Genomic DNA, 26,747 nt, shown 5'->3' with positions numbered 1-26,747 from the left:
GATGTTCAGTGGGACCATTTGTCCTGGCATCCCTGGGGAGCAGGGCCATCCAGCGCTGGCCTGTGGTTTACGAGCCCGAGAGCAAGCTTGCAGTCGTGCTGGAGCACATCTATAAACAAATTTATAGCTGTTCTTCCCGCTGTGGCCTCGCTGCATAGTACAAAAGTCTAGTCTGGGCAGTTTTAATTACAGTAGCAAATGGTTTTTCCATAATGCCCTAGGAAACCGAGCAAAGTTAACCATTCTGCATGGAAGTGCCGCTATGACGAATAATAGAAGTCATCAATAAACAGTTCTGTTTGGGGAATTGGGAGCTGGCTCAGAGGAGACGACCTATTGGGAACTGGAAATTAGCGGTTGTGATGAGGAGGGCTTGGGGGAGAAGACCTGGGTGCTGGGGAGCCCATTGGCAGCTGAGTCTTATCAAGTGATAACAAGAAGTCTTTAGCGTGGTTCTTCCGGATGCGCGGCACCTCCAAGAGACCCTACAACGCAGAGGAAAGTCTGCAAAAGCCCGGGGGTGGGTGGGAAGGGGAAGGGAAGCAAGGCTGTAAGCTCTGCTTGGAAACCCCCTGACATCTCCTGGGAAATTAGATTCGGGTTTAATTACAAGCTAAAGGGAAAATCTAATTTTGATGATAGAACAATACGTGTATTTTATAATAACAGAGAAACAAGCACATTACAGCGAAGCCTGTGTGGAATTAATTTCCTCTGGGGCCACTTGTTGGCTGGTTGCCTGTTTATCTTTACTCTTTTTTTTTTTCTTCTTCTTCTTTAGAACCAATTTAGGGTTTGTTTTTTGGTTTGGTGGGTTTTTTTGGTTTTTTTTGTTTTGTTTTGGAAATGTGAATGCTGAATCAGTTTTCAGCTTTTAATTACCCAGTCTCCACCTAAATTGGCTTTGCTGGACCTGAGCCTGCAGGCGCTGGTTCTTCCAGCGGATGCTGAACCGTCCAGCTCTGCGGTGTCGGTGGCAGTCGGAGGGTGCTGAGCGCTCGGCAGGATCGCAGCCTCTGCTCCGAAGGGGGTTGGCATAGCCCCTCTGCTGGCTCGTTAGCGCTCTGGCCGTTACCGCAGCTCCCTTTTCTGCTCTGCATGTTAATTAAGCAGTAATGTACTCTCTCCGGGTCCCTCAGCAGACACCGTGTGATCCTCCGTGGCAGAGCTGGAAATGAAGATGGTCTCCAAGCTATTAACACCTCAAATTGCTCATTAAGAGCCCAGCAGAAGGGCAGCATGTCAGATATTATTTCTGGTCCGCATTAAGCACTGTTGGTATTCTAAATTATCAGATCAAACTAACTCAGTCTGACATAGAGGGAATCAAACATCAGGTCTCATGAAGGTGAGATCAATAGAATTTAACTATCCACACATCTAACCTTGCTGGAGCCCGTCATCGGAGCCTCCCAGCATCCATCAAAGACACACATTTATTTTGGCCGGGAGAGAAAAATGTTGTTTCTCTGCCTGGACAAGGTTCTGTGTGCTTAGATTTATTTTTTTTTTTTCTTCTAATTGTTCAACCCGTTTTTCCCTCCTTACCCTTTAGTCACTGCTGCTCCTTTGAGCAGAGCAATCGTATAAGCAACACAGTCCAGCCTTTGCTGCCTGGTTGGACATGCCCAACTCGCGCCAACTCTCAGAGATTTATGGCTCACCAACTGCTGAGCTATGAAATCTCTCATGGTTATGTCTCTTCTAGACCTGGGTGGTTGGAGACAGACTGAGAATAGCCTCCCCTCACCCCTTGGACCTTTGATAGCTCAAAGCTGAGTTCAGCCTTTGCTCCAAGATGATGTTTTCATAGACTCATAGAATGGTTCAGGTTGGAAGGGACCTTAAAGAGCATCTATTTCCAACCCCCTGCCCTGGGCAGGGACACCTCCCACCACACCACGTTGCTCCAAGCCCCGTCCAGCCTGGTCTTGAACCCCTCCAGGGATGGGGCAGCCACAGCTTCTCTGGGCAACCTGGGCCAGGGGCTCACCACCCTCGCAGCAAACAATTCCTGCCTCAGATCTCAGCTAAATCTCCCCTCTTCCAGTTTACACCCGCTCGCCCTCGTCCCATGGCTCCCCTCCCTGCTCCAGAGCCCCTCCCCAGCTCTCCTGGAGCCCCTTTAGGGCCTGGCAGGGGCTGGAAGGTCTCCCCGGAGCCTTCTCTTCTCCAGGCTGAACCCCCCCAGCTCTCTCAGCCTGTCCTCACGGCAGAGGGGCTCCAGCCCTCCCAGCATCTCCAGGGCCTCCTCTGGCCCCACTCCAACAGCTCCGTGTCCTTCTTGTGCTGAGAAGCGCACAGAAATTTCTGCGACGTTGGAATGGATGTCCAGAATCACACAGTAGATATGGAACCCGATTCAAGCATTTAATCGTCCTTCTTACCTTAAAGGTTCCTTCTGGAAAGACTGATTTCTCCCCTTTTCTAAGGGCAGCGTCCAGCTCCTCTGCTTTGTTTGGGTTTCCCATCAAAAGGAAGACATTAAATCCAAAGGATATACAAGGATTTTCTTAGAGACGTGTGACAAAGGCTGCCAGAGGCTTGTCCCCGAACCTAGCTGTTCTCTAGAGTTTTCATCCTTTATTAGGGGTCCATGCCTTGTCATTTATTTCGAGCATTGCTCTTCCTGCATCACCTCTTTGTCCCCCTCCTGCGAGACACGTTCCCTTCCCTGGGACAGAGCTAAGGCGTGCAGACGGTCTGTGTGCCAGGAGGGCTCAGCAGGGAGCTCTGCACCTCCATGGCACGTGTCACGCCCCCTCCGCATGTTGATCTGACGGCTCTGGAGAGTGGGAACTTCTTGGCTACGAAGCCAGTGTAATGAATCACCGTTAGATTCTTGGGGGAAAGGGTCTGTTGAGCTAAACGTGTAGAAAACGACTCTTTCCTTTCCATCCAGGATTTTCTCTGCCAGTTTGTTTTGGACAAACTAAGAGCCTTTCTCTTCCCAAGCGCGTCTTTCCCTAGCATCAATTTCTTGTGCCTCTGCCCTCTCTCCTTCCCTGTCCCCTGGCAGGGTGCCCTGCAGGGACCCTGCAAGCCAGATCCCAGCCTTCTTACTGACCGAAAAAAAAAAAAAAAAAAAACATTCTCTGTTATATTTGATGGAGTTGTTTGTTGTTTGGTGGTTTGTTTTGGTTTTTTTTGGCTTTGTTGTTTTTATAACAAGGAAGAAATGGAAAACACAGACAGTGAAAAACAGGGCAAGGCAAAAAATCTGACAGCAGCGCTCCGTCAGCCGCTGGAGGGGAGAGGCAGCAATGTGAGCAGCGAGAATATACATGAGGAATGTGTGTGTTCACTGTGCCCCTGATGCTGGGGAGCCTCAGACGAGGCTTCTCACCCCCCCTGGTGCTATCGGCTCCTTGCGACGGGGCTTTGGTAGCCCCATGGGGGCTACTTTTCCTGCTTTAAACCCAGGGGGTGACTTGGAGAAGGAGGGCTGAGGCGTGACGGATTCAGCTGCCTGTGGTTTGGCAGGAGCGGAGAAGCGGTTTGCTCGGCGTAACAGAGAAGTGTGGGCTCTTACTTCTGGGGGCCAGAGTCTCTGGGAGCCCAGGGCTGGGGGCCGGGCCAGCGTCACCTCTGGGGTGGCCATCGGGCTGGTGTTGAGCGGCTTACGGAGAGGCTCTGTTACTCGTGGGCACAGACACCGGGAAGCTGAAGCAAGGGGGAGACTTGGGGAAATATATGACCAGTTCCCCCCACCGCCCCCAGAGAGGACAAAAAGTAATGGCAGTGAGTGCCAAGGAGGGGTTTGGAGCCAGGATTTAAGCGAGCATAAGTTGTTGTCTATATTAGAGACGTAAACCAGTACAGCGATGCTGTTTCGGGATGAAGGCTGGGGGGGGCGGGATGTGTGTGTTGTGTGATGATTTCCCATTTGCAGCAGGTCTCTAAGCTTCTCTTCTCTGTCTTCACCTTCAGCGCGGTGACCCTCACTGTGCACCCCCTGCCCCTCTGCCTTCCAGCACAACACCCCTTTTTTTCCCAGCTCATTCGCTGGGAAGCCGCAGGCTGGAGACAGCTTCTGTTGCCCGGGGCCTTCTGACCGCTGGTTATGCTGACAACACCTGGAGGACTTTTAGCTGGGCCGTTGCAATGGAGGTGGGAGCCCGGAATGGCTGTGTGGGAATTGCGTTATCTATTACGCTTGGGTTTTCTGAGGCTCAGCCTCCTCTTTTTCCACAAGGGTGACAGACCCCAAGAGCTTTCATTCGCCTTGGAGGACTGGGGAGCAGCCCCGCGGGGTGTTGGAGGAGCGGATTGAGGGCAGGAGAGGCGAAGGAGAAAGCCTTGCTTGGGTGGAGAGCACTGCACGTCCCACCCAAGGTGGTCTGGGACAGCTGACTGTCTCCCTGGCTTTGTCCTGTGCCGTCAGGGCAAAGCGTGGGAGATGTCCATGGGTCATCCACGCCCCGACCAGGCTGCGCTTGACTGGGGGTTGCCTTCTGGTTTTACAGCCCGTCAGCAAACGCTGGCTGGAAGGTGACTTCTTCTTGCTCTGCCAGCGATGGTCAGCCAGCAAACCCGGGGAGCAGCCGACCCCTCGCTTTTGCTTTCAAAACATGTGAACATCCTCATTACCCAGGGCATGCGGCGGGAGCCCGAGCTACGTTTGCACTGCAAGCAGTGTCCTCCTCCCCATGAACGCCATCATGCCTGCGCTGCCGGGGTGGCTCGTGCTTTAATTCATTCCCTCTGGGCCGCCACTCAGGGCCTGTCTCCGCAGAGCTTTACTGTTTATGAAACTAAATGTTGATATTTTATTTTTAGGGGGGGGGGGTGGTGGTTTTGTTTTGTTTTGTTTTGTTTTTTTTCTGTCCATGGGAACTGCCTGGCTGAGGCAGAGCGAGAGCATCGATTCGGGAGCCGCTGCTGCCGCTTCTGCTCCGTCTCTCTGGCAGAGCACTGAGTAGGGAAGCCATCAGACGAAATCTGGGTGGCGGGAGAGGCTGTTTACTCCTCTTTATTTGCTGCTGTCATTGCACGAGTAAGGTGACATCATTTTCCAGACTGCGTTTCTCTTCATTTCTCCAGCTGTTTCTCACCCTTTGCTCTTTTTCCTGCTTCCCACAAGCTTTCCTTAAGGGAGAGTCCAGCTGAACCCACGGGCATCGCTCTGTCCAAGGGTGTCATCTCTAGTGTCGCCCTGCTCTTTGCTGGTGCATCCCCATCTTCACAGGGCAGCTGAGAAAGCTTTAAACACTTAGGAGAAGGTGCTCAAGCCAAATTTGAATCCAGGTGCCAAATCTTCACATGGTTTTGGGTGTAAATCTGCACTGTTTGGTTCTGGGTTTTTTTTGGTCCTGATTCCTTCTAGCCCAAAGTGCTTCCCAGTGCAGAGATGATGGGAGAGCCCAGCTTTCCTGCTGGTCCCAGCTTTCAGCCCCGAGTGAAACTGGTGCTTGCCCTTCTGGATGGCCACTCTTTCCACTCAAGAGGCCGATCTTGGGATGGTGGATGGACAGCATGAATTTTGGGTGGGTTTCAGATTCCTTGCTGGTTACTGGCCCGGTTTAAGGCAGACAAGGGGAGTACCCGTCACAGAGATCGTTTCCTAAGACATGATCACAGAATCACAGAATGGTGGGGTTGGAAGGGACCTCTGGAGATCATCTAGTCCAAGCCCCTGCCATGATTTCTTTTTCAGAGAGGGTGGCACGTGCCAGTGCTGTTCCCTGTTGTATCACAGGGGAGGCAGGAGCTGGTCCTGGAGCGGAGCAGAAGCAGTGCTTGCTGTTCCTTTAAAAGCCAACTGGCCAAAGCCGATATTTTGGTCCCCCAACAGTTTCTTTGCCAGTGATGCTTACAGAGCACGTCATGGAAGAGCTCTGCCCATGCTGAGATCCCCCTGTGCTGGGGGGGAGCGCTGCCATGGCCACCAGCTCCGTGTGCTCTAGGTGAGGATTGTGTCCAGTTCTGGGCTCCCCGGTTCAAGAAGGACAGGGAACTACTGGAGAGGGGACAGCAAAGGGCTACCAAGATGATGAGGGGACTGGAACACCTCTCTGATGAAGAAAGGCTGAGGGATTTGGGTCTCTTCAGTCTGAAAAAAAGACGACTGAGGGGGGATCTTATCAACGCTTATAAACACTTAAAGGGTGGGTGTCAGGAGGATGGGGCCAGGCTCTTCTCAGTGGTGCCCAGTGACAGGACAAGGGGGAACGGGCACAAACTTGACCATAGGAAGTTCCACCTAAGCACGAGGAGGAACTTCTTTCCTGTGAGGGTGGCAGAGCCCTGGCACAGGCTGCCCAGAGAGGTGGTGGAGTCTCTGTCTCTGGAGACATTCCAAACCCACCTGGACGCGTTCCTGTGCCACCTGCTGTGGGTGACCCTGCTCTGGCAGGGGGTTGGACGGGATGATCTCCAGAGGTCCCTTCCAGCCCCCACCATTCTGTGATTCTGTGTGAGGAGCTGCCTCATGCGATGGACTCTGTTAAATGACCCTGCTTAAAAAAAAAAAAAATAAATTAAAAAATAGCCACAGTGTGAAAAGGTGCTGTTGGTGCTGCCCTTGTAGCTTCGCAGGAGCATAGATGGTCGTGCTGCTCGCAGAAGCAGGTGGATCGTCTTTGCCAACTCCGAGAACAAGTAGCGATTGGGTTAAGAGAGTGTGGACGCTGTGTTCAGACAGCCCAGGTGAGGATTTGGGGATGTTAGGGCTGTATCACTGTAAATCTCTATCTCCTGACTCGGAGAGGGAGGCAGCCGGGGGCAAAGAGAGGGAAAAGCTTTTGCTCTCTACAGCACAGCAGCTCGGAGAGAGGACTTCAGCTCAACGGGAGATTCAGCGGGGCTCTGCCAGGAGTGGGGCAGCCCGGTGAGATGCCCACCTCGGAGTTAGTGGTGTGGGATGGTGCCAGAAGGATTGATTGATTCCCTGCCGTGCGTAGCGGAGGGAGGCAGTAGTCCCCGGCAGGTCGGGCACCCCAAGGGTCCTTGTGGCCCAGCTGGTGTGCCGTGCATTTTTGAGAGCACCTGACTCAATTAATGCCGCCTTTTCAGCCGCTCTGCCCTCAGGAGAGTCGTCTTTCTCCTCCGGGGGAAACCTTTCCAACTATGAGCTCACTTTGTTGGCTTCCTCTGCGGTGGTAACCGTCCCCGCTCCCACTCCACCTCCATCACCCCACGCTTCTCCCCAGCTGTCCCCAATGTCATCTGCACCAGGCCAGTCCTGTCTGGTTGTCCCTCTCACCTTGTCCCCAGGAGCTCGGTGGGGCCGTTGGATGGTGAGCATGTTCCCAGGAGTACGTCTGCCTTGCTCTCGGTAAAGCAGAGGGGAATTCTGTTGTACTCTGTGAGTGACCTTTAACAATAACTCGAGAGTGATGCTAACCAGCCACTTACACCGGCCGTATAAATCAGGGTAAAAGCCATGCGCAGCCTTAGATCTGTGATTCCTGCTGGTGTGACAAGCCCTGCTCCTTCTGGACAGGGGACAGATGGCGATGCTGGCGTACTTGGCAGGGTGGAGCTTCGGCGTCTCTCTGATTTATTTTGGGATGCGACCCTAGGAAGGATATTAACCCGGGGCATTTTTTGGCTTGTTTTTTTCTTCTGCATTTGTTATCGTGGCTGTTTTCCCTTCTTCTGCCTTTCCCCATGGTGACCCGCTGGGACAAGGCGCTGGGCTGTGGCATTGCTGCCCGCCCCAGGCCGTGCTGGGCGGCCTGCATCAGCGCGGGGCGGTGGAGACACCTTCTGGGGTTCAGCAGAAGCAGTGGAGACGAGCAAGGACGTGAGGACTTCGGGATGCGCTCCATCATTTCATCTCCTTCCTTTTCCTCGCTCTGCCCTTGGCACTGTGGAGGGACAGTGATACCGGCTGGGGGGCAGGGGAGCCCAGGTACATGCTGGTCCTCAACCCTTGGGATGCCTCAGCTCAGGCTTGAGCTGCTTTTTTGGCTTCTTGGAGGGTGAAGCTGGCCTGCCAAGCCCCCCCAGCCTGGTCCCTCCCATCTCAGGCTGTGTCCTGCTCATCCCTTTCGCAAACTTGTTGAGATCCAGCTTTGGTCTCCTGCAGCCTTTACCCCAAGGAGAGGATAGATGCAGAACATCTCTCTTCCCATGGCTGGGAGCCTTCTGCTTGCCTGTCTAACACAGCCTGATGTTCTCAGCTGGTTATGCTCAACCAGTTCTCTGGCTCCCCCCTGCTTCCTCCTGGATTTAACCCTTGCAGCCATACCCGTCATGGTTTGCCAAGCTCTCAGGCTTGCCCACACGGAGACATCATCTTAAAATGGTGAGTGTCCGGGTCCCCGCCACAAAGACGGCTGGAGCACGTCTCGCCTCCTCTGCCATCCGTCATGGGAGTCACTGCAGCCCTCTGTTTGCAGAGCTGATTTTTAAAGTCGCTGGTAAGATTGTAATTGGTGCTGATTACTTTAACCGGCATCTCCAAATTACAGCTGTCAGGGCTTGTTTAATTTTGAACAAAGACTACAAATTGTATTTAACGTTAGAGCTGATGATTTGTTCAGAGGGACCTTGGGCCGGAGTCTGATGGAGAAGCGTTCTTCTGTCCGATGGAGAATCGGGAGCGTCCTACCGCCTCACCTGATGCTTACAAATCCCCTGGCCGATGTGCAGAACATGAGGAAGGAGAGGACCTCTAAGGGGTAATGTTTTGCCGTCTGTAAAATCAGCGCAAGTCAGAATAACTCCAGTAAAGCCAGTGGAGACTTCTTCCGGGGCTATAACTTGCGTTTGCTTCTTTTCAGTAGTAACATCCCTGCATCCATTCCTACGCAATTCCAGTTTCAAACGAGAAATCCAAATTCTCCCTTGTCTCTCAAAACTGACTTTTTTTTTTTTTTTTTTTTGCCTCGAATAAGTAAGTGGCCGTTAAAACGGCACGTTAACTTCAAGCTAATTAATACTTGGTCACAGTGGGACGTCCCCGGGACTGCTCACTGCATTCAGATCAACGCTGAGTCCAGCTTCGTCGTTTCCAGTGCATGCAAGACAGAAGTTGGAGGTGTTGGATCTTGCGGTTGGTTATCTTCTCTCTCTCTCCGCTGCCCGGTCTGAATTTCAATGGGTGGTTCAGTAAATACACAAACCATAGATCAGCAGAGGAGCTTATCCCAGCAAAGAAATAGGATTCAGGGCCGTTTGGACAAAACGTAGTTTAACAGTCACTGTTGATGAGGACAAACCATCGCCACCATCTCTTTCAGCTGCTGGCCAGGTGGCCCAGCTCAAGCCCAGTGCTCCCACATGGTATGCTGGGAAGATTCTCAGTTTACTCCTGTACGATATTATTTTACTTTGAGTTGCAAACACACCCTTGAGCTGTCTGTGGCTTGCTCCAAAGTGCCGCCTTAATATGCATCTGGTGGCCTCAAGGAGAAACAAAAGGGCATCGTAGGGGCCTGTAAGCCTGTTTAGATGCCTCGTGGGGTGCCGTTCAGGTGTTCTCCAGTGCTCAACCCTGGGATAAGCTGAAAAGAGTCAGTACTTTGTTGGGAGGCTTCTTTTCACCCGGTGCCGTGGCTGTGCCGAACGGGTGCAGGACCAGGCAAGGATGCTCCGCGTGGGGGTACCGTGGGGTGGTGGCTTCTGGCACGTGTCCCCGGTGCTGGCAGGGGTTGCAGGGACCTCAGACATTCCCGTTACGGTTTTGGGGGTGACTGTCCTGATGCTGCCGGCTCTCACAGCCTGAGCTGGAGGAGGGGGGGTGTGTCACATCATCCCGCGTGAATCTTCACATGAAGCTTGTGGAAGCGGTGTGATTTCTAGCTCCTCTATTTTGGGAGGCGGGTGTGGGAAGCGGTGTGAAGCCGTGTCCCTGCCAGGCTCAGCAACCAGGAGATGAGCTGAGATAATTTTTTTATTTTATTTCTTTTTCCTAACGTCTCAGAGGTTGGGGACGATGGATGGCACAAGGTTGTCCTGGCCCTAGCAAGAAGGCCGTCTGTCTCCCTGCTGTTAATTCACCTGCACTGCCATTAAATCCCTACTGTTAATTCGTGGTTGACTTTCATCTCATCTGAGAGGTGACCAGGTTGGGTGAGACAGACCCAGAGGGGGTTAACACCTTGCTGTCAGCCACTCCAGCTTCGGACTGACCTGCTTATGTGTGGAGGCTCCTTGTCTCAGCTCCGCGGTGCTGGTGGAGGCACTTCCACAGCCCTTTGGCCCCTCTGTTTTGGGATGGATCCTCTCTGCAGGTGGAGGAACTGCTTTCTGCTCCTTGCCTTCCTCCCTGCGCCCACAACCTCGGCCTGAAGGTCCTGGAGGATGCCCAGAAAGTCCCGATTCACATCAGAGAAAGAGCTGCCTGAAGCCTGAACTGTTGCTGAACATCCTGTTGCCTTCCCTTCTCCTTTTGGAAGACAACCCCCTTTCCTTCAGCGCCAGGAAGATTTCTTGTCCCAGGGATCAGCTTTCTGTTGGCACCTTGGGTTCCTCGCTCTCTTCCTTTTCACGGCACGCTTCATGTTATTCATTTTTGACTTTCCCCCCCTCCCCTGGAAAAAGTCCCTCGCTGTTCTCTGTGCTTCTCCGCAGCAGGACTCGCTAATCACATCATCTCCCAGCACCAGGTCCCAGAGGGCTTCTGCTTTAGAGTGAAAAATATTGTTGTTGTCTAGGCGCCGCGGTCCCGTGAAGTTGCCTCAAACCATTCTATAATACTAAAGGTAATTTAATAAACGATTATGGATTATTTTTTTTTTCCCCATCTCGGGGGTTTACCTCTCCTTCAGGAGCTGTTATTAACCTGCAGTATTTATCACAAGCCGTGCTTTCATTTCCTCGCTAGGATGGATGGCGGCAGGTTTGGGGCTGGACCCACGCGCTGGACTGGTGCACGGACTGGTGCGCAGCTGGAGGACTTCCAGGTGCTCCCGGCCCTGGATGTTAGTACCCCTACTCTGCAGGCATGTCCCACGTCACCAGGGAGAGGTGGCATTCAGCCGCAGGCTGCCCAGAGGCACCGTTGTCGCAGCTGAGCTGAATTTATTTCACCCTTAGGTAGATGCCCCAGGCAGGGGCTGCTGGAGTTTGGTCGCCCATCAGGGCACCCCGACACATATCGAGGTGACTCGGCTGAGAGGGGCGAAGGTTGCACAGGTGGGACTGGAGATGGGCGATGATCTGCAGGGGCTGGCGAGCGCCTTCGTCCCCTCCAGTCCTGGTTTGTTCTCCCATGACGACAGTGCCCAGGTCTCGCTTGGGGTCCCCCGTGGGGTCCCAGCAGCAGGCGGAGTGGGGGCTGCAGAGGAGCTCAGCCGGGCCAAGCCGCCTTCTTGTGTGTGGTTGTAGGAAGGACAAGTCAGGTGGGATCTCTCGGGGGTTATCAAGCCTCTAACCCAGAAATGAAAAGCAGCCTTACATAATGAGCTACGAAGCTAACGACAAAAATATTCATTTGGGAGCACATCGTTAAGGGCACTGAATTCCCAGCTGGGAATGAAGCATCCAGGTTGCTGTGAAGATCTGCCTTGTTTGCCTATAGGGGGGACACTTGGGAATAGGGTCGGCGACAGGCAGGCATGGCTGGAATGTGTCCCTCCAGGTGGGACTAGAAATATGAGCCCAGTTACTGTGAGCACCTGCTGTGATTTAAACAGGGAATGTGATCAGAGTCACCTGGGTGCGATGGCAAATGTTAAACCGTGTACTTTTTACTGACAGATGTTGGTCAAACTATAAACTCGGCTCCGTTCATAAAACAGGCCGTTACACTGCGTTGCTGAATCGGTTGCCGAATTGGTCCTCAAGCAGTCTGAGTTTAGAAACTGCCAGGGAGGTAATCGCGCCGTGGGTGAGTTCTGCATGGGTTACAGCCTTGTTTCAGCAGATCTGCTGCTCTTTTAGCCCAGGCTGCAGTTAGAGCCGCAGTTTTGCGCCCGGGGAATTCCTGCGGGATGACAGGGACCTGCATCTTGCCATCCACGGTTGCAGTGTATTGATTAAAAATGACTATAAAGCTTCCTTCCCCAAAGTCCTAATGGCTGCTGATTTGGCGCTCATCAGGGATCAATGGGCTGTTTAAGTGCGAGTCCCTGCCTAGAATTTGGCATTTTCCGCGTTACCTTGTGTGTAAAGCTCTGGAAAGAGGCCTGGGAGTCCTGGTGGGCAACAGGATGACCATGAGCCAGCAATGGGCCCCTGTGGCCAAGAAGGCCAATGGCATCCTGGGGGGCATCAAGAAGAGTGTGGCCAGCAGGTGGAGGGAGGTCATCCTCCCCCTCTGCTCTGCTCTGCCCTGGGGAGGCCGCATCTGGAGTGCTGTGTCCAGTTCTGGGCTCCCCGGTTCAAGAAGGACAGGGAACTGCTGGAGAGGGGACAGCAAAGGGCTACCAAGATGATGAGGGGACTGGAACACCTCTCTCATGAAGAAAGATTTGGGTCTCTTCAAGTCTGGAAAAAAGACGACTGAGGGGGGATCTTATCAACGCTTATAAACACTTAAAGGGTGGGCGTCAGGAGGATGGGGCCAGGCTCTTCTCAGTGGTGCCCAGCGACAGGACAAGGGGGAACGGGCACAAACTTGACCATAGGAAGTTCCACCTAAGCACGAGGAGGAACTTCTTTCCTGTGAGGGTGGCAGAGCCCTGGCACAGGCTGCCCAGAGAGGTGGTGGAGTCTCCGTCTCTGGAGACATTCCAACCCCGCCTGGACGCGTTCCTGTGCCACCTGCTGTGGGTGACCCTGCTCTGCAGGGGGTTGGACGGGATGATCTCCAGAGGTCCCTTCCAAGCCCGGCCATTCTGTGATTCTGTGTGAGGATGTCCCACGATGGGCTCCGTGGGTGTCCCTGGGTGATGCTGGGCTCTGGGGGGTGGTCAGGGCACAGCAGGCTGCGGGCTCCAGCCCTTCTCCTGCCCTATGGCGCTTGGAGAAAGCCATCAGCATTGCTGCTTGCTTGTACTGACCTACGGCTGCAGGTAATGGTCAGGGGAAATATTTGCAATAAATATCTAGTAGAGCTGCAAAATTTCTGGCATTGGCCCTTGGGGTGGGGAGGGCATAGTCCCCGTGGGGTGGATGCTTCCAGGAGGCCGCTTCCAGGAGGCCACTTCCAGGTGGGTCTGTGCTGGCTCATCACTCTTTGCATCTGCCACTTCGCAGCTCAGCATCACCTTTTCGCGCAGTTTGTCTTTTCCTTTTGAACTGCGCTTTTTGCCTCTGTCCTCTTCCACGTCTCCGTGAGACCAGTTGCCAGCATCACTGTTATACCAGCAGCGAGGGACGTTGTCCCTGGGCACCCCAGGGGCTGACCTGCTCCATCCTGGTTTTGGAGCTGCTGGGTCAGACCCATAGGATCATAGAATGGTTTGGGCTGGAAGGGACCTTACAGCCCACCCAGTGCCACCCCCTGCCCTGGGCAGGGACACCTCCCACCAGCCCAGGTTGCTCCAAGCCCCGTCCAGCCTGGCCTTGAACCCTTCCAGGGATGGGGCAGCCACAGCTTCTCTGGGCAACCTGGGCCAGGGGCTCACCACCCTCACAGCAAACAATTTCTTCCTCAGATGTCAGCTAAATCTCCCCTCTTCCAGTTTAAACCCTCTTCCCCCTCGTCCCATGGCTCCCCTCCCTGCTCCAGAGTCCCTCCCCATCTCCCCTGTAGGCCCCCCCGTCACTGAGCTCACACCACCAGCACCCACCCAGGGGCCGCATCCTGCCTGGAAGCTGCTCGTGCAGGCTTCCGTCCCTCCCACTGCGGGTCTGTGACCAAAGTTATGTTGTTTTCCAGGTTCAGCCCTCCAGCACCTAAATTTTTCATCAAACCCCGGCCACAGAAGGAAGAGGCAGCCCGGTCGGAGCGCTCAGCGTCTGCAGAGAGCAGCTCCAGAGATGGGGGCGCAGAGGAGCCAGCCGAAGCCCTGGGAACCGTGGGGGATCCTGCCCAAGAGCCAGCAGATGACTCCCTGGAAGCAAAGGTAGATTTTTCTCCTACTGCCTCCCCCAGTTCGGCCCTGAAAAGCCGTGCTCGTGCCAGCCTCCCTTTTTGCTGCTCTGCTTTCATGTGCCCGGAGCGCGGGCTGGGCAGCAGCAGGGTCAGTGGTTGGACATGGGGAAGGAGAAATAGGATGGTTCTGCCTTGAGAAGCCTGCTCAGATTCTCCCGACTTACGCTGGGTTTGGGATTTTTTTGCTTTGTTTTGGTTTTTGTTGTTTTGTTGTTGGTTTTTTTGGGTTTTGGTGGTTTTTTTTTTTTACAACATGAAATGAGGCGTTTGTCTGCCTCGTGATGCGAAGGCTTCCAGTTCCCTTCCTGTGTCAAGCCCTCCCGAGTACTGATCTCCGTGTACCACCTTCTCAACCCCAGCCAGAGCCACCCGTTTTCGCGCCTCTGCCTTCCCCCAAGACCTGCTATTGCGGTGACGGCCACAGAGCCGTCTTTTATAAAACAAGGCGTTGCCAACAAAGTCACTCTCCCTTCCTCCTGGCTTTGAAAACGGCCTCTGATCTGCTGACCTTCCTGGTGAACCTCGCTGCTTTGGAGCTTGACCTTGGGCCTGGCAGGAGCTGGCACCTTGTTCTGCATCACGTGGGACAGATGCTGCTCCTGGGGCAATAAAAAAAAAAAAAAGGACGGAAGAGAGCACGAGAGGCTCTGAAAGCGCCAGCGTTGGCATTAAGTTCAAGGAGAGGGGTTGCACCTGCTCGCATCCAAATATCGGCAGTATTAATGTTATGACTGCGTTATTTTTTTTCTGAATCAGGAAAAATGATACCCTGTAGACATAAAGAATAGCATGGCTGAATGTCTTCGGACAGAAGCACGGAATAATCTTTATTTCCTGCTTTGTTGCCATGTGCGCACAAATAGACCAGGGAAATACAAGTGGACGTGGCTAAGTAGGATCCAAAATTGCTTCAAAGGATACACGTGGATTGCAGTTTAATCTCCTGCTTGTGTCACTATATCAAGGCAATGTCCATATAACCTCTCTAGGAAAGTGGGAGACTGCAGGCCTGGGAAAGATGTGGTTAGGATCTTTCGGAATACGTGCTTGGCAAAGCTTTGCTAGGTTTGAAAATGCGGAGATGACAGAAAGAACGTCAAAACAGGAGAAGACTCTGCCCTCCCTGGTGCTTTATCTCCTGGGGAGATGTAACCTCCGATGAGGTGTGAAGATGTCCCATAAATATCCTGGCTGAAGTCAAGGCCACAGCACGAAGCACTTCTTCACATGCGTGAAGAACCGGGTGTTCTTAACCTTCAAGGGCAATCAAAAAGCCCTTCTTTATAAATAGGGGTCAGAAGCCAGGAACAAGGTTCCTTTTGAAAGATGGCACCTCTGAGGTTAACCACCAGGTTTCAGCTGCTGCAAGACAGAAAAACGTCTTGGCAGCCTTCTTCAGGAAGGTGCCATTGGAGAAGAATGCCCTGGCAGAGATGCCCAGTTCTCCAGCACTGATGAGTGCATGAGATGAAACCTAAGCACCATCTAAGCAGTTTCTAAGTCCTTATTTTCCTGGTTTTGATACTCCTCGCTTGCAGCTGTGTTCTTATTTTTGTCAGGGAGAACCTAACCTGTCCAGACAGGGGATTCTCAGCACGTTCCTTGGGCCGGAGCGAGTGAAGGTGGGCCGGCACGAGGGTGCAAAATGCCTTTGAGGTCTCTGCCAGGACTGAGTGCTGGGTGCACGCACCTTCCTCATGCAAGGTTGCATGTAGGAAGTGCAGATGGAGCCCACGTCTCATCTCTGGGTTTGAACCCACACTCAACTGATGGCATAGACATACCCCTACTTGATTTGTGCCTAGGTCCCCTCTCAGCTGCTCCTGGCTTGATGAGGTGGTGGAGCCTGCAGTGAAGTGGTCTCACCCAGACCAGCCAGCTGCTTACTGCGGCCCATGGTGGTTGTTTTCCAGCTGCTGCCATCCGCTGCTGGGGAGCTGGAAGGTGCTGTGGAGCTGGAAGGTGCTGCAGAGACTCAGAGCTCGGTGAAGATCAAGGAGTTGATGCAGTTCGTAGAGGCAGAACCTCTCACCTTGGGAGTGGAGGAGGTAAGGGGGCCTGGTGACAAACTGGTCATTGGAGGGGACATGCAGGACATGTCGTACGGCTGACCGAGGACATCACGCATGCAGCGCCCATGGAGGGTTTTATCCATCTTGTTCCTAGCCAAGTGGCCGATAGGCAATTTCTGCAGTAGGTTTTGCTGTAGTGTCTTGAGAGAGAGCAGCACGTGAATCGGGGAGAGGGGCAAAAGCATCGGGAGTCAGATGAGCCGGGCTGGAGTCCTCCCCCCAGGGCTCACACCTCTCACCGGGGCTCATGTTTTTCTGAAGGCAGTAAAAAGTGTTTTTTTTAAAGGCCAGTTCTGCAGCAGAGAGAATTTCTTGCTGCCAGGAGACCTCGCGTATTACTTTAATGTAGTGTGTTAATTAATGCGTTAATTTAGGAGGTATGGGAGAAGATTGTTTTTTCCCGTGGTCCCTCCACTGTTAAGTGGAATGGATGCAGGATGAGATTATCATAGAATGGTTGGGGTTGGAAGGGACCTTAAAAGATCATCTGGTTCCAACCTCCCTGCCCTGGGCAGGGACACCTCCCACCACACCACGTTGCTCCAAGCCCCGTCCAGCCTGGCCTTGAACCCCTCCAGGGATGGGGCAGCCACAGCTTCTTAGGATGGTTTTGCCTGTGTTTGAGGAAGATGCCTCTCCAGCCATGTCTGTCCTTTGCTCCAAGCCATGGCTGCTCTTCTGCATTGATTTCCACGCCTGACATCTCAATCTCTCTCCTCCCCTACCTCCAGGTTTTTGACATCCTGCCACTGTACGGTGTGCTGCAGCCGGGCGAGAGCCAGCGGGTCACGTTCACCTTCTTTGGCCACGCAAACATCGTCGCCCGTGTCATGGCGCTCTGCAGGGTGGAGGGAGGCCCAACCTACGAGGTTGCACTGAGCGGGGAAGCTTCGCTCATCAACTACCTCTTGGACATCACGGAGATCGACTGCGGGCTGCAGGTACCGCACGCTTCTCTTGGCAGAGGTCCTTGTCTTCAAACCAGCACTGGCGGGTTCCTGCCCACCAAGGTCTTGGGCTCTCTCCCCATCCCAGCTGCTTTGTTGGCTCTATGGCTTGGAAGTACAACCTTTGAGCGCAATGTCCTGCACCCAAGTTGGTTTTTGATGGCCATCTCCACCCCCACTCCCCCCCCCGCAACAAAGCTGGCAGTTCCTCCTCTTCAAGATAACTCACACTGCCTCCTGATCCCAGCAGGCATCTCCAGAGGGACGTGTCCCCGAGACATCCATCTGCTGATCCGCTCTTAGCGCCTGAGGCCTAAGGAGGTGCCCTCTTTTAGTGTTCTTGATTAATGAACAAAATAAACCAAGGAGGAAGTTGACTTGGGCGTTCACTCCCTGTAGCTGGAGAGAATGTCCCGGAATAATCCCCGTTTTACTTCTTTTCAATTAAAACCCCCCACAGATGTTTCCAGCTCTTGGCCCTGGATGTGTTGCACCATGTGTCTCCCTTTTTGCTTGTATTTCACTTGCGAATCCTTGCGGGCGGGTGCCTCTTCTTCTGAAATGCCTCGATGCTTCCTCCTTTGTTTCAGCTGTTAGACGGCACCTCAAAGAGCAGAGAGCTTTTATCTCCTGCTTTAGTCATTGCTGACTTTTAGGTGGCTGTTGTCGCACCTCTGCATGCTGCCGTAAATATCTGTTCCTGTGCCGGCCTAAGAGGTACCCGGTGGCTGTGGGTTGCCCAGGTTAAGTCATGAGAGGCGAGCGCCCGGGTCTCCTCTGCGGTCCCTGCTGCTGCTTTGTGTTCCTTTGCTTCCAACCCAATGGAAAAGGAAGATTCCCAGCATAGCAGACCTGTGTCTGTGACTTCCCGCTCCTCTGTCCCCTCTTCAGCTGTTCAACGAAGTCACCCAAGCGGAGGTCAGCCTGCGGAACAGCGGGAAGGTGGGATTCACCTACACGGTGCTGAGCCCCAGCGCGGCCGCTGCTGCCAGCCCCCTGCCCGGCGTGCCCCTGGCCGTGCCCAGCGCAGTGAGTATGGAGGTGGCACGAGTGATTAACCCTGGGTCAGGCTGCCCAGGATGGGGGGCTGTAGGGGGAAAAAAGTGGGGGGGGAAATAAAAGAAAAAGAAAAAAAAAAAAAAGGCAGCCAGGAGAGACAGGGCCATAAGCAATTGCTGCTGGGGGACAGAGAAGGTCAAGCCAACACCGTCCTAATAAATTCCCTTAATGGCCTTTGCTGGCGGGTGGCTCTGCTGTCACAGGCAGGGGTGCTGGGGTGGCTCGCTGGGCCCCGGCTGCCGAGCTCTGGTGGCACTGGCATTGGAGGCGGACAATCCAAGGTCTCCTGAGGGTCACCTTACCCAGGTTGTGTGATCAGACAGGACTTATTCCTTGTCCCTGCCTGTCCCCTGCCAGCAATAACCAGGTGAGAATTAAATGCTGTCTTGCTTGGGCATGAAGCTCCTTTGCTAGAAATTGTAACAGCCCCTGTACTGGTCCCTCCCTCCTCCAGGTTTCACAGCATCACAGAATGGTGGGGTTGGAAGGGACCTCTGGAGATCATCCCGTCCAACCCCCTGCCAGAGCAGGGTCACCCACAGCAGGTGGCACAGGAACGCGTCCAGGTGGGTTTGGAATGTCTCCAGAGACGGAGACTCCACCACCTCTCTGGGCAGCCTGTGCCAGGGCTCTGCCACCCTCACAGGAAAGAAGTTCCTCCTCATGTTGAGATGGAACTTCCTATGGTCAAGGTTGTGCCCGTTCCCCCTTGTCCTGTCGCTGGGCACCACTGAGAAGAGCCTGGCCCCATCCTCCTGACACCCACCCTTTAAGTGTTTATAAGCGTTGATGAGATCCCCCCTCAGTCATCTTTTTTCCAGACTGAAGAGACCCAAATCCCTCAGCCTTTCTTCATCAGAGAGGTGTTCCAGTCCCCTCATCATCTTGGTAGCCCTTTGCTGTCCCCTCTCCAGCAGTTCCCTGTCCTTCTTGAACCGGGGAGCACAGAACTGAACACAGCTTTGCTGCTCTGTGGGGCAGGGAGGGGGCCAGGGAGGAGCAGGGATGGAATGGGAAGGAGAAGAGTTTGCAGCATCGCCCCATCACCAGCCGGTGCAGCTCCGTGCACAGGAGCGGGCTGGTCTAGGAGCGTCTCACTCCTCGGTGCTCCGCAGATATCTTCAAGCTGGAACAGCGTTCCTATCTCTGTCTGTTATGGTTTAAGAAAACCCACAACAATTTATTGTCATTTAGACAATTATTCTCTCACCCGATGAGCCCTCCCCACCCAGGGAAAACAAGGAAACCCGAGGGTTGAAATATAAATAGATTTAATAGGATAAGACTAAATAGTTAACAATAATACTAAAGAACCAGCATTAATCCCAATACTAATATAAGATATACAAGGACTATTCCCAGCCCGTTCCCCAGCAGAAGCCGTCCCCCCTGCAGGGACAGCCGATGTGGCACCCTGCGAGGGCTGCGGGAGGAAGGGAAGGGCTCAGGGCTCTGGCACCGGGGCGAGGAATTCTCTGGGCCACCACCATCAAGGGAGAGAGAAACTCCTCAGCAAACTTTCTGATTTCTATGGAATGTGCCGTTCATGGTATGAAATAATCCTGTTGGCAGCTTGGGTCAAGTGTCCAGGTCTCGCTTCTCCTCATCCCCGCACCTGGCAAGGCTCAAAACCACTGAGACCTTGAATCCCACATACCAGAGCTGGCTCTAAAGTAAATATTTTCACTAATTCAGACACTAGAGTCTTCTTTTCCCTGGCATCAGAAGAGAAATTAGTCCCGTGTGGCTCAACCCAGGACAATGTCCCTTTTGGCAATGGGAAGAGGAAGCCAAATGGCTTTCGCGTCTCCTGGTGCCTATCTCCTACGAGGGATGACACGCTGATGCCCTCTTCCTGCGAGCATCCGAAGACACAGCTCTGCTTGGAACCTGTGTGGCTGTTGCTGGAAGAGCATCACCGGGGCTGGCGTTCGCTGCCGCTGCCTTGTGCACTGGAGCAAGGGCTCAGGGGACCCAGCAGGATCCATCCTGCTCCGCAGCTTCTCCCTGTGGCATGGAGGGGAGCGGGGAACTGAGGGTCCAGCCCCACACGCGGGGGGCGGCTGTGTCCTGTCGCCCAGAGCAGTGTTGCTGTCTCTTACCTTTCCTCTTGACCTGGCTGGCATGAGCGCAGCCCGGGGCTCGGACGGTCCTTCTGGAAGCCTGGAGAGGAGGTGCCCTTCCCGGCAACACCTTCTTCCCTAGATCTCATCCTAATCTCTGCTCCTGCTTTTCCAGAGATGTACGTTTGCAGGTCATGGTGAGTCGGGATAGCGCACCCTCGCTGTAAGCGCACAGGCAGGAGATGTTTGCTTGGGGGCATTAGTAAGGGGACACCAGCCCAGGAACCACCGCCGTGCTGTGGCAGGAGCTGCTGGCCCCGCTGAGGGCGCGGGCACTTCACTCGTCTCCCGTAGGGGCTGGTTGAAAGAGCTTTTATTTACTCACTCTGGCTCTTGCTAGCGGAGGGTAAGCACCGTGAGCAGAAGAGCTGAGCAAAGGGCAGGCTGTAGGTCCGTCCCGTGGAACGCATCCCTACAAGGACATACTGCATCCCGGGGTAGGAGGCTTCAGCTTTTAGATACGAGAGAGCTAGAAGGCGATGTTGTCTGCTATTTTCTTATATATGAGGACCTGCCTTCTTCTCTCAGCGTGTCTATTGTCGGAGACATCCCTCCGCCAAACGCTCTTTGGTGCATTCCCTCCCTCTTCTCCCACGCCCTGCAGGGTTACATCGGACCTGGCAAGGAGCAAGTGCTGAAAGTCTATTACCTGCCAGGAGCGCCTGGAATCTTCTGCAGGACTTTCCAGATCCAAGTGGGTCACCTGGAGCCAGCAGAAATTTCCCTCAAAGGAGAGGGGATCTTTCCCAGGATCTACTTGGACCTGCCCAGGAGCATCAAAGGTGAGCACTGCCTGTCCACTCCCCGGGAAGGTCCTCCGGTTTTTCCCCCCATGGCATATGCCTGTAGGGCAGCTCACACTCACATCCACCAAGCCTGGGGGTTTCGGGGCTGTCAGACCAACACTCAGCCCTCTGGTTGCTTCCTGAATTTCTAGAAGCCCATGTGGGCTTTGCCCCAGGAACCATCCTGCAAGAGCTTGCCAGCATATCTGTCGGAGTCCTGGGAAGATGATGGCTAGACAGAAATGCTGGGGAGAGCTGTAATACAAGCTGGCAGGGGTGGGTTTGCATCACATTGGAGGGGATGAGATGTCCCTTCGTGGGGCGGAGGGTGGGTGGGAGTGAACGGCAGGATTCATAGAGGAAAAGCAGCGTCCGCTTTCCATACGTTGCTCGAGGAGCGTGTTTCTGGGAGAGTTCAGCGTCAGGGGAGCAGGGCTTCCCAGCTTCAGTGGCGCTGTGCCCACGCTTCTATTTGTGGATGTTTTCTTCCTCCAGGAAATGAAAAATATGAGAAGGTGCTCAAGGAGGTGAAAGAGAAGATGGGAAATGACAGCCGGAGAGAGGAAGCAGTTGCTCTGGGGGAGGCTGCGGCCACAGAGCCATCCACGGACGACTGGGACACCGTGGTGAGAACGGTTGCTGCCTTGTTTGGCATGTGCCACCCTCCCCCTTTGTCCTTTTGTCCCCTCGCACCCCGCTGCAGGCTTCCTGGTGCCCTGCTGGCACTTGGGACCTCCTTGCCCACACCTGGCCATGACGCTGCATTAGCTCAGCGTTGCCCCAGGGCTGCCCACCTCTGGTAGTTGTCGCTCTCGTACACACATGAGCTTCCTGACCGCACCAGGGAGAGGTCCTGGTGGCCGTGCTCAAGTGATAGAATTGACGGTACTTTGAAGGAGCTGCAGGGCATCGCTGGGCTGTTTGTAGCTCACAGCCTGAGCCCTGCCAGGTTTGCAGAGCTTAGTAGCAGCAGCCTGGCTGCACCCTGGGACTCTGCTGTCAGTGTTTGTCTCCAAGAGGCACCAGCTTCGTCGTGGTTCCCTTTTCAAGAGAGCTTTTGTCCCAGCTGCTTTGGCACTGGCTGGGGGCAGGCAAATACTTGGAGCTCGGGAAGGTTCCTGGCTCGTTTGTCTGTTTGTCTGGCCAGCTCAGCTTTTATAACAGTGACTGGGCCGGCGAAGATGCTGGAGTTCGTTTCCCTCGAGATAAGGTCCTGGCTAAGAGAGCAGGAGGTGTCGCAGACACTGAGCAGCAAGACAGGAGGACCCCATCACCCCTCTCAACAAGAGCAGGGTGGGATCCTCTTTCAGAGACAAGCCTGTGCCTTGGGAAGGACCTTTGCCAACCAGCCACTGTCTTTCCTTTCCTCAGTGGGACCCTCGGCTGCAGATGCAGATGGAGCAGGTGCTGATAGAGGAACATGCCCTGGAGCTGCAGAAAGCTCTCGCCTCCGGTCCCCCGGGGAACGCCGCCTTTGACCAGCGTGCTCGTCGGAGGCTTCTCAAGTTAGTGGGGCCTCCCCTACCCCTATCTCCAGGTGCCCCAAGGGTAACACTCAGCAGTTGTTGGGTGCTCCTGAGAGCTCCTTGTGTCTGCAGAGCTGGGAATAACTGGGGACTTCAGAAAGGGTCTGAAAGGTCTTGCACCCTCAGTAAGTTCACAGATGACACCGAGTTGGGTGGGAGTGTCGACCTGCTTGAGGGCAGGAAGGCTCTGCAGAGGGGTCTGGGCAGGCTGGATCCATGGGCCGAGGCCAATGGTGTGAGGGTCAACAAGGGCAAGTGCTGGGTCCTGCACTTGGGTCACACCAACCCCATGGATGCAACAGGCTGGGGGCAGAGTGGCTGGAGAGCTGCCTGGTGGAGAAGGACCTGGGGGTGTTGGTCAACAGCGTCTGAATATGAGCCAGCAGTGTGCTAAGGCAGCCAGCAGGCCCATATCAGCAATAGTGTGGCCAGCAGGACTGGGGCAGTGATGGTCCCGCTGTGCTTGGCACTGGTGAGGCCCCACCTCGAGTGCTGCATCCACTTTTGGGCCCCTCACCACAAGAAAGCCACTGAGGGGCTGGAGCGTATCCAGAGAAGGGCAACGGAGCTGGTGAGGGGTCTGGAGCACAAGTCCTATGAGGAGCGGCTGAGGGAGCTGGGAGTGTTCAGCCTGGAGAAAAGGAGGCTGAGGGGAGACCTTCTCGCTCTCTGCAACTCCCTGAAAGGAGGGGGTAGCCAGGGGGGGTCGGTCTCTTCTCGCAAGGAACAGGCGATGGGACAAGGGGAAATGGCCTCAAGTTGCACCAGGGGAGGTTTAGGATGGAGATTAGGGAAAATGTCATCACCCAAAGGGTTGTCAAGCCTTGGAACAGGCTGCCCAGGGCAGTGGTGGAGTCGCCATCCCTGGAGGTATTCAAAAGTCAAGCAGACATGGTGCTGAGGGACGTGGGGTAGTGGTGGTTTGGGCAGTGCTAGGCTGATGGTTAGATTCGATGATCTTAAAGGTCCCTTCCGACCATAATGATTCTATGATCCTGATGGTTTTGACGTGCTCCCTGTGAGCAGCTGAGTGTCCTCACTTCCACAGTGCCACCCTGAGCTTTGGGGGATGCTCAGCTCCCCATGGATGCTGGCTTCTGTTCTTAGAACTGAGGGGGTCCAGGGCAGACCATCTTCCAGACAGCACAGACACCATCCCTGCTCAGGTCGATGAACCCTTGACGAACCCTAAATCACGTGGCTTGGATGCCGGTGGGACTGCAGGGCTTACCTAGGTAACTTGGTCCTTCCCTTTAGCTCCTTCGTGATGAGGCACGGGCATGGTAAGCTCCAGTTCAGGAAGAAGATGCTCTGCAAAAGAGATGATTTATGTGCTTTCCCGAGTGGGATTGCTCTGGGAAAAAACCTTCCCGTGAATCTTGTAGGTGTTGATTACTGCATTTACTGGTGCTGCTTCAGGGACAGATCTGGTGACGGTGAACATTTCCCGTGCAGGCAAATCTTATTGCAAGGTCCTGAAGCGATTTCAGGCCTGGGCTCTACACCAGGCTTAGCAGTTTCATTGAGACTGGGCAAGATCCAGTGGACTTATTTATCCACGATGGCTTTTTGTAGCAGAGGAGCTGTGACCAGTATCCATTTTAAACCAGTTTTATTTTAAGGTCCCATTGGTAGCTGATAAAACCTAGGACCTCCACTCCTCATGACTTACCAAAGTCTTATTACCAGGTGGTCAGGCCTTGGGTTTCACGGGCTTGAGTTGAGTTTTTACAGCTGTGAATACAGAAATACCCACTTTATTTGCATCTTCTATCCACCTCGAAATGTAGCCAGGCTGTGGTTTAAGGCCTGTCCTTCCTCCTCCTTTCAGAGCTGAGCTGCCTGAGTACGTCCTGGACTTTGGCTACGTCATTCTCGGTGACATCCACACACACATCGTGAAGATCACCAACACCGGGCAGTTCCCTGTGTCCTTCCACGCCGTTGGACGGGTCCTGCGTGACACAGGTAACCAGTGCGGGAGAGCCTTCATGTGGCCTTGAAGGAGCTCTGCCAGATTAGCTGAAGCCACCAGACACGGGGAGGTTTTTGGAGTGTTTGTATTGGTTTTTCTTCCTCAGGACCCCCTGCCCCCTGCTTTAGAGCCTGAGTTCTCCTGGCCAGCAGTGCCCAGAGACCTGGCCTACCTCTCTGCGACTGTCCTAACACTTCATTGCAGGGGCTAGGTGGGCTGATCACCTTGGTCACCTCTCAGCATCTTCTGCTCTTGGCAACCATGAGCATCATCTGAGTTTCTTTGTGGGCCCTGTGGGCTTGTGTTGCAAACAGATGGACCCTTTGTGGTTTGGAAAAAATGCGTTGTTTAAAGTTCATAACGTCATAGCGCTTCTGTTGAGCCTTTGTTGAGAAAACAGCCTGTGAGGTCCTCTGGTGTATCAAAATGGGCTTCCCAAAGAGGCCTTGAGGTGAGGCTGCAGTACCAGCAAATGGTGACTCACTGTGTCCGAGGGGTGGTCAGGTGTCAGAAGACCACCTGACCACAGGTGACCACAACACTAAGTTTTGTCCAGGGAACACCACGGCATGGGGGAATCTTAGTTGGAAATTCTCCTTTGGAGAGGTCTGTGCATCCTTCCCCTTAAGGCCTGATGAAGAAATTGCTCTTCAGCTGATGTTTCCTTTTTATCATGTGGGCATTAGATTCTGGTTGTGAAAACCCTTTCTCCCTGAGTGGTGACAAGGGAGAAAATGCAGCAGGCTTCTCCGGAGGTGCAACGGGTCCTTCACAGAGCTGCCAGCCAGGGCACCCGTGTGGCCTTAACGCGCTCGTGACACGTTTCATGTCACTTGTGTGTCTCAGCTGCTTTATTTCCATCTGTTCCAGGCTTCAGTGTGGAGCTGGACCGTGTGAAGCACCTGCCCTACTGCGAGACAGAAACGTTCGAAGTGCGCTTCGACCCACAGAGCGCTAACCTGCCGCTGGGAGAGGTGGACGTGCTCCTGCCCATCAAGGTACCACATGCTTCCTCACCTCCCTGTGCCTGTGCCACCTTTCGGGGCAGGTGTCAGGTTGGGGACAGCAGCAGATGTCACCTGGGCTCTGAGCTGGATGCTTTCTCCTTCACTAGGTAGCAGGAGGCCCCACGTTTCACGTCCGCCTCCGTGCCACCGTGGCTGTGCCGTCCCTCTGCCTCTCCAGGGACAGACTGGAGTTCTCTGCTGTCCAGTGTGGGCAGTGCCAAGAAGAAACCATCCAGCTCCACAATCGGCTCCAGCTCCCCTGTAAATGGTTCATCACCGTGAATGAGCCTGTTAAAAAGGTAAAGCACAGACCCATGTGTACCACGGAACTTCTTGCTTGGGTTTTCTTTGCCTCTCTTGCCTCTACTGCCTCTGTGGCTCCTCGAGCGCTTGGGCTACGGCTCGTTTGAGGAAGCTTTTGAGGATACAGAGCAAGGCTGGCGCACCTGGACCTGTTCATTAGCTGCTGCTTCATTTCTCTGCCACCTTCACCCGTTCCTCCTCTTCTGAGGACAGTGCCACCCCACCTGCCTGCCCTTCCTGCGTGGTTTCCCTGCTGTTCTTGGCCAGTGGTGGTCATGACTGGTTTGACGTGGGTGTTCTCAGCACCCTGACAGTATCTCAGAGCATGGCAGGAACCAAGGGTCTGTCCTCGCAGACCAAGGAGACCTCACGCAGTTGCTTTTTTTTTTTTGTGCTCAGGTGGACAAACATTTGCCCGCGAATGTGCGTCGGAAGCTGCTCCAGGAGTTGAAGGCCAAGCCCTGCGCCTTTGAGGCGCTGCCGGCGGCTGGAGCCCTCAGTCCAGGACAGCGATGCAACGTGAGAGTCAGGTTTTCACCCACGGAAGAGGTGAGATCGGCGGGTGTCACCCCCAGGAGGTCTGGCAGGGCAGCGTGGTAGGGAGCAGGAGATGAGGTCTACCTCCACATGGAGCTTTCTGCAAGCCCCTGACCCACTTGTGCCTCAGTTTCCCCTGCTGCACCCTCTTCTCAAGGCGCTTTGAAATCCCGATGGGGACCTGGCACGGAGAGCATCAGGGCACTGCAGTGGGGTTACCTCTCGGCACGGGCGGGGAAATATTCCTTTTATTCCTTTTTCCCCTTGTCTTCCCCTTTGCCTGGGCATATTTGCAGGCTGCAGTGCCCTCATGCAGAGCAGCTGCCGCGCTCGCAGGGGATGGCTAACCCTGGAGAGGGCCCATCTAGGCTAATCCTGCTGGTACCAGTGGACAAAACAAGCCACCAGACACCTTCCTGGGCCCAGCAGGACAGTCACCTGTAGTGGCGTGCTGTCCCCGTGGCTCTGGCCCAGCCTGCCTGC

The 26,747-nt window shown here is 54.2% G+C and overlaps 1 protein-coding gene across 1 annotated transcript in view; it reads left to right on the top strand.

The window, feature by feature from the left end:
- HYDIN (HYDIN axonemal central pair apparatus protein) overlaps positions 1–26,747 on the top strand; it is a 188,174-nt gene that overhangs the window by 119,115 nt on the left and 42,312 nt on the right. The window contains exons 25-35 of the mRNA XM_074583386.1: positions 13,715–13,901; positions 15,844–15,978; positions 16,734–16,943; positions 17,841–17,978; positions 20,736–20,913; positions 21,412–21,542; positions 22,288–22,421; positions 24,274–24,410; positions 25,288–25,415; positions 25,532–25,723; positions 26,127–26,276. Coding sequence (XP_074439487.1) covers positions 13,715–13,901; positions 15,844–15,978; positions 16,734–16,943; positions 17,841–17,978; positions 20,736–20,913; positions 21,412–21,542; positions 22,288–22,421; positions 24,274–24,410; positions 25,288–25,415; positions 25,532–25,723; positions 26,127–26,276 — 1,720 coding nt within the window. The remainder of the gene's footprint in view (positions 1–13,714; positions 13,902–15,843; positions 15,979–16,733; positions 16,944–17,840; positions 17,979–20,735; positions 20,914–21,411; positions 21,543–22,287; positions 22,422–24,273; positions 24,411–25,287; positions 25,416–25,531; positions 25,724–26,126; positions 26,277–26,747) is intronic.

This window comes from Larus michahellis, chromosome 4 (genome assembly GCF_964199755.1).
Source record: "Larus michahellis chromosome 4, bLarMic1.1, whole genome shotgun sequence".
Classification (NCBI taxonomy): domain Eukaryota; kingdom Metazoa; phylum Chordata; class Aves; order Charadriiformes; family Laridae; genus Larus; species Larus michahellis.
Note: the sequence above shows the minus strand (reverse complement) of the source record. Positions and strands in the feature narration are given on the sequence as shown.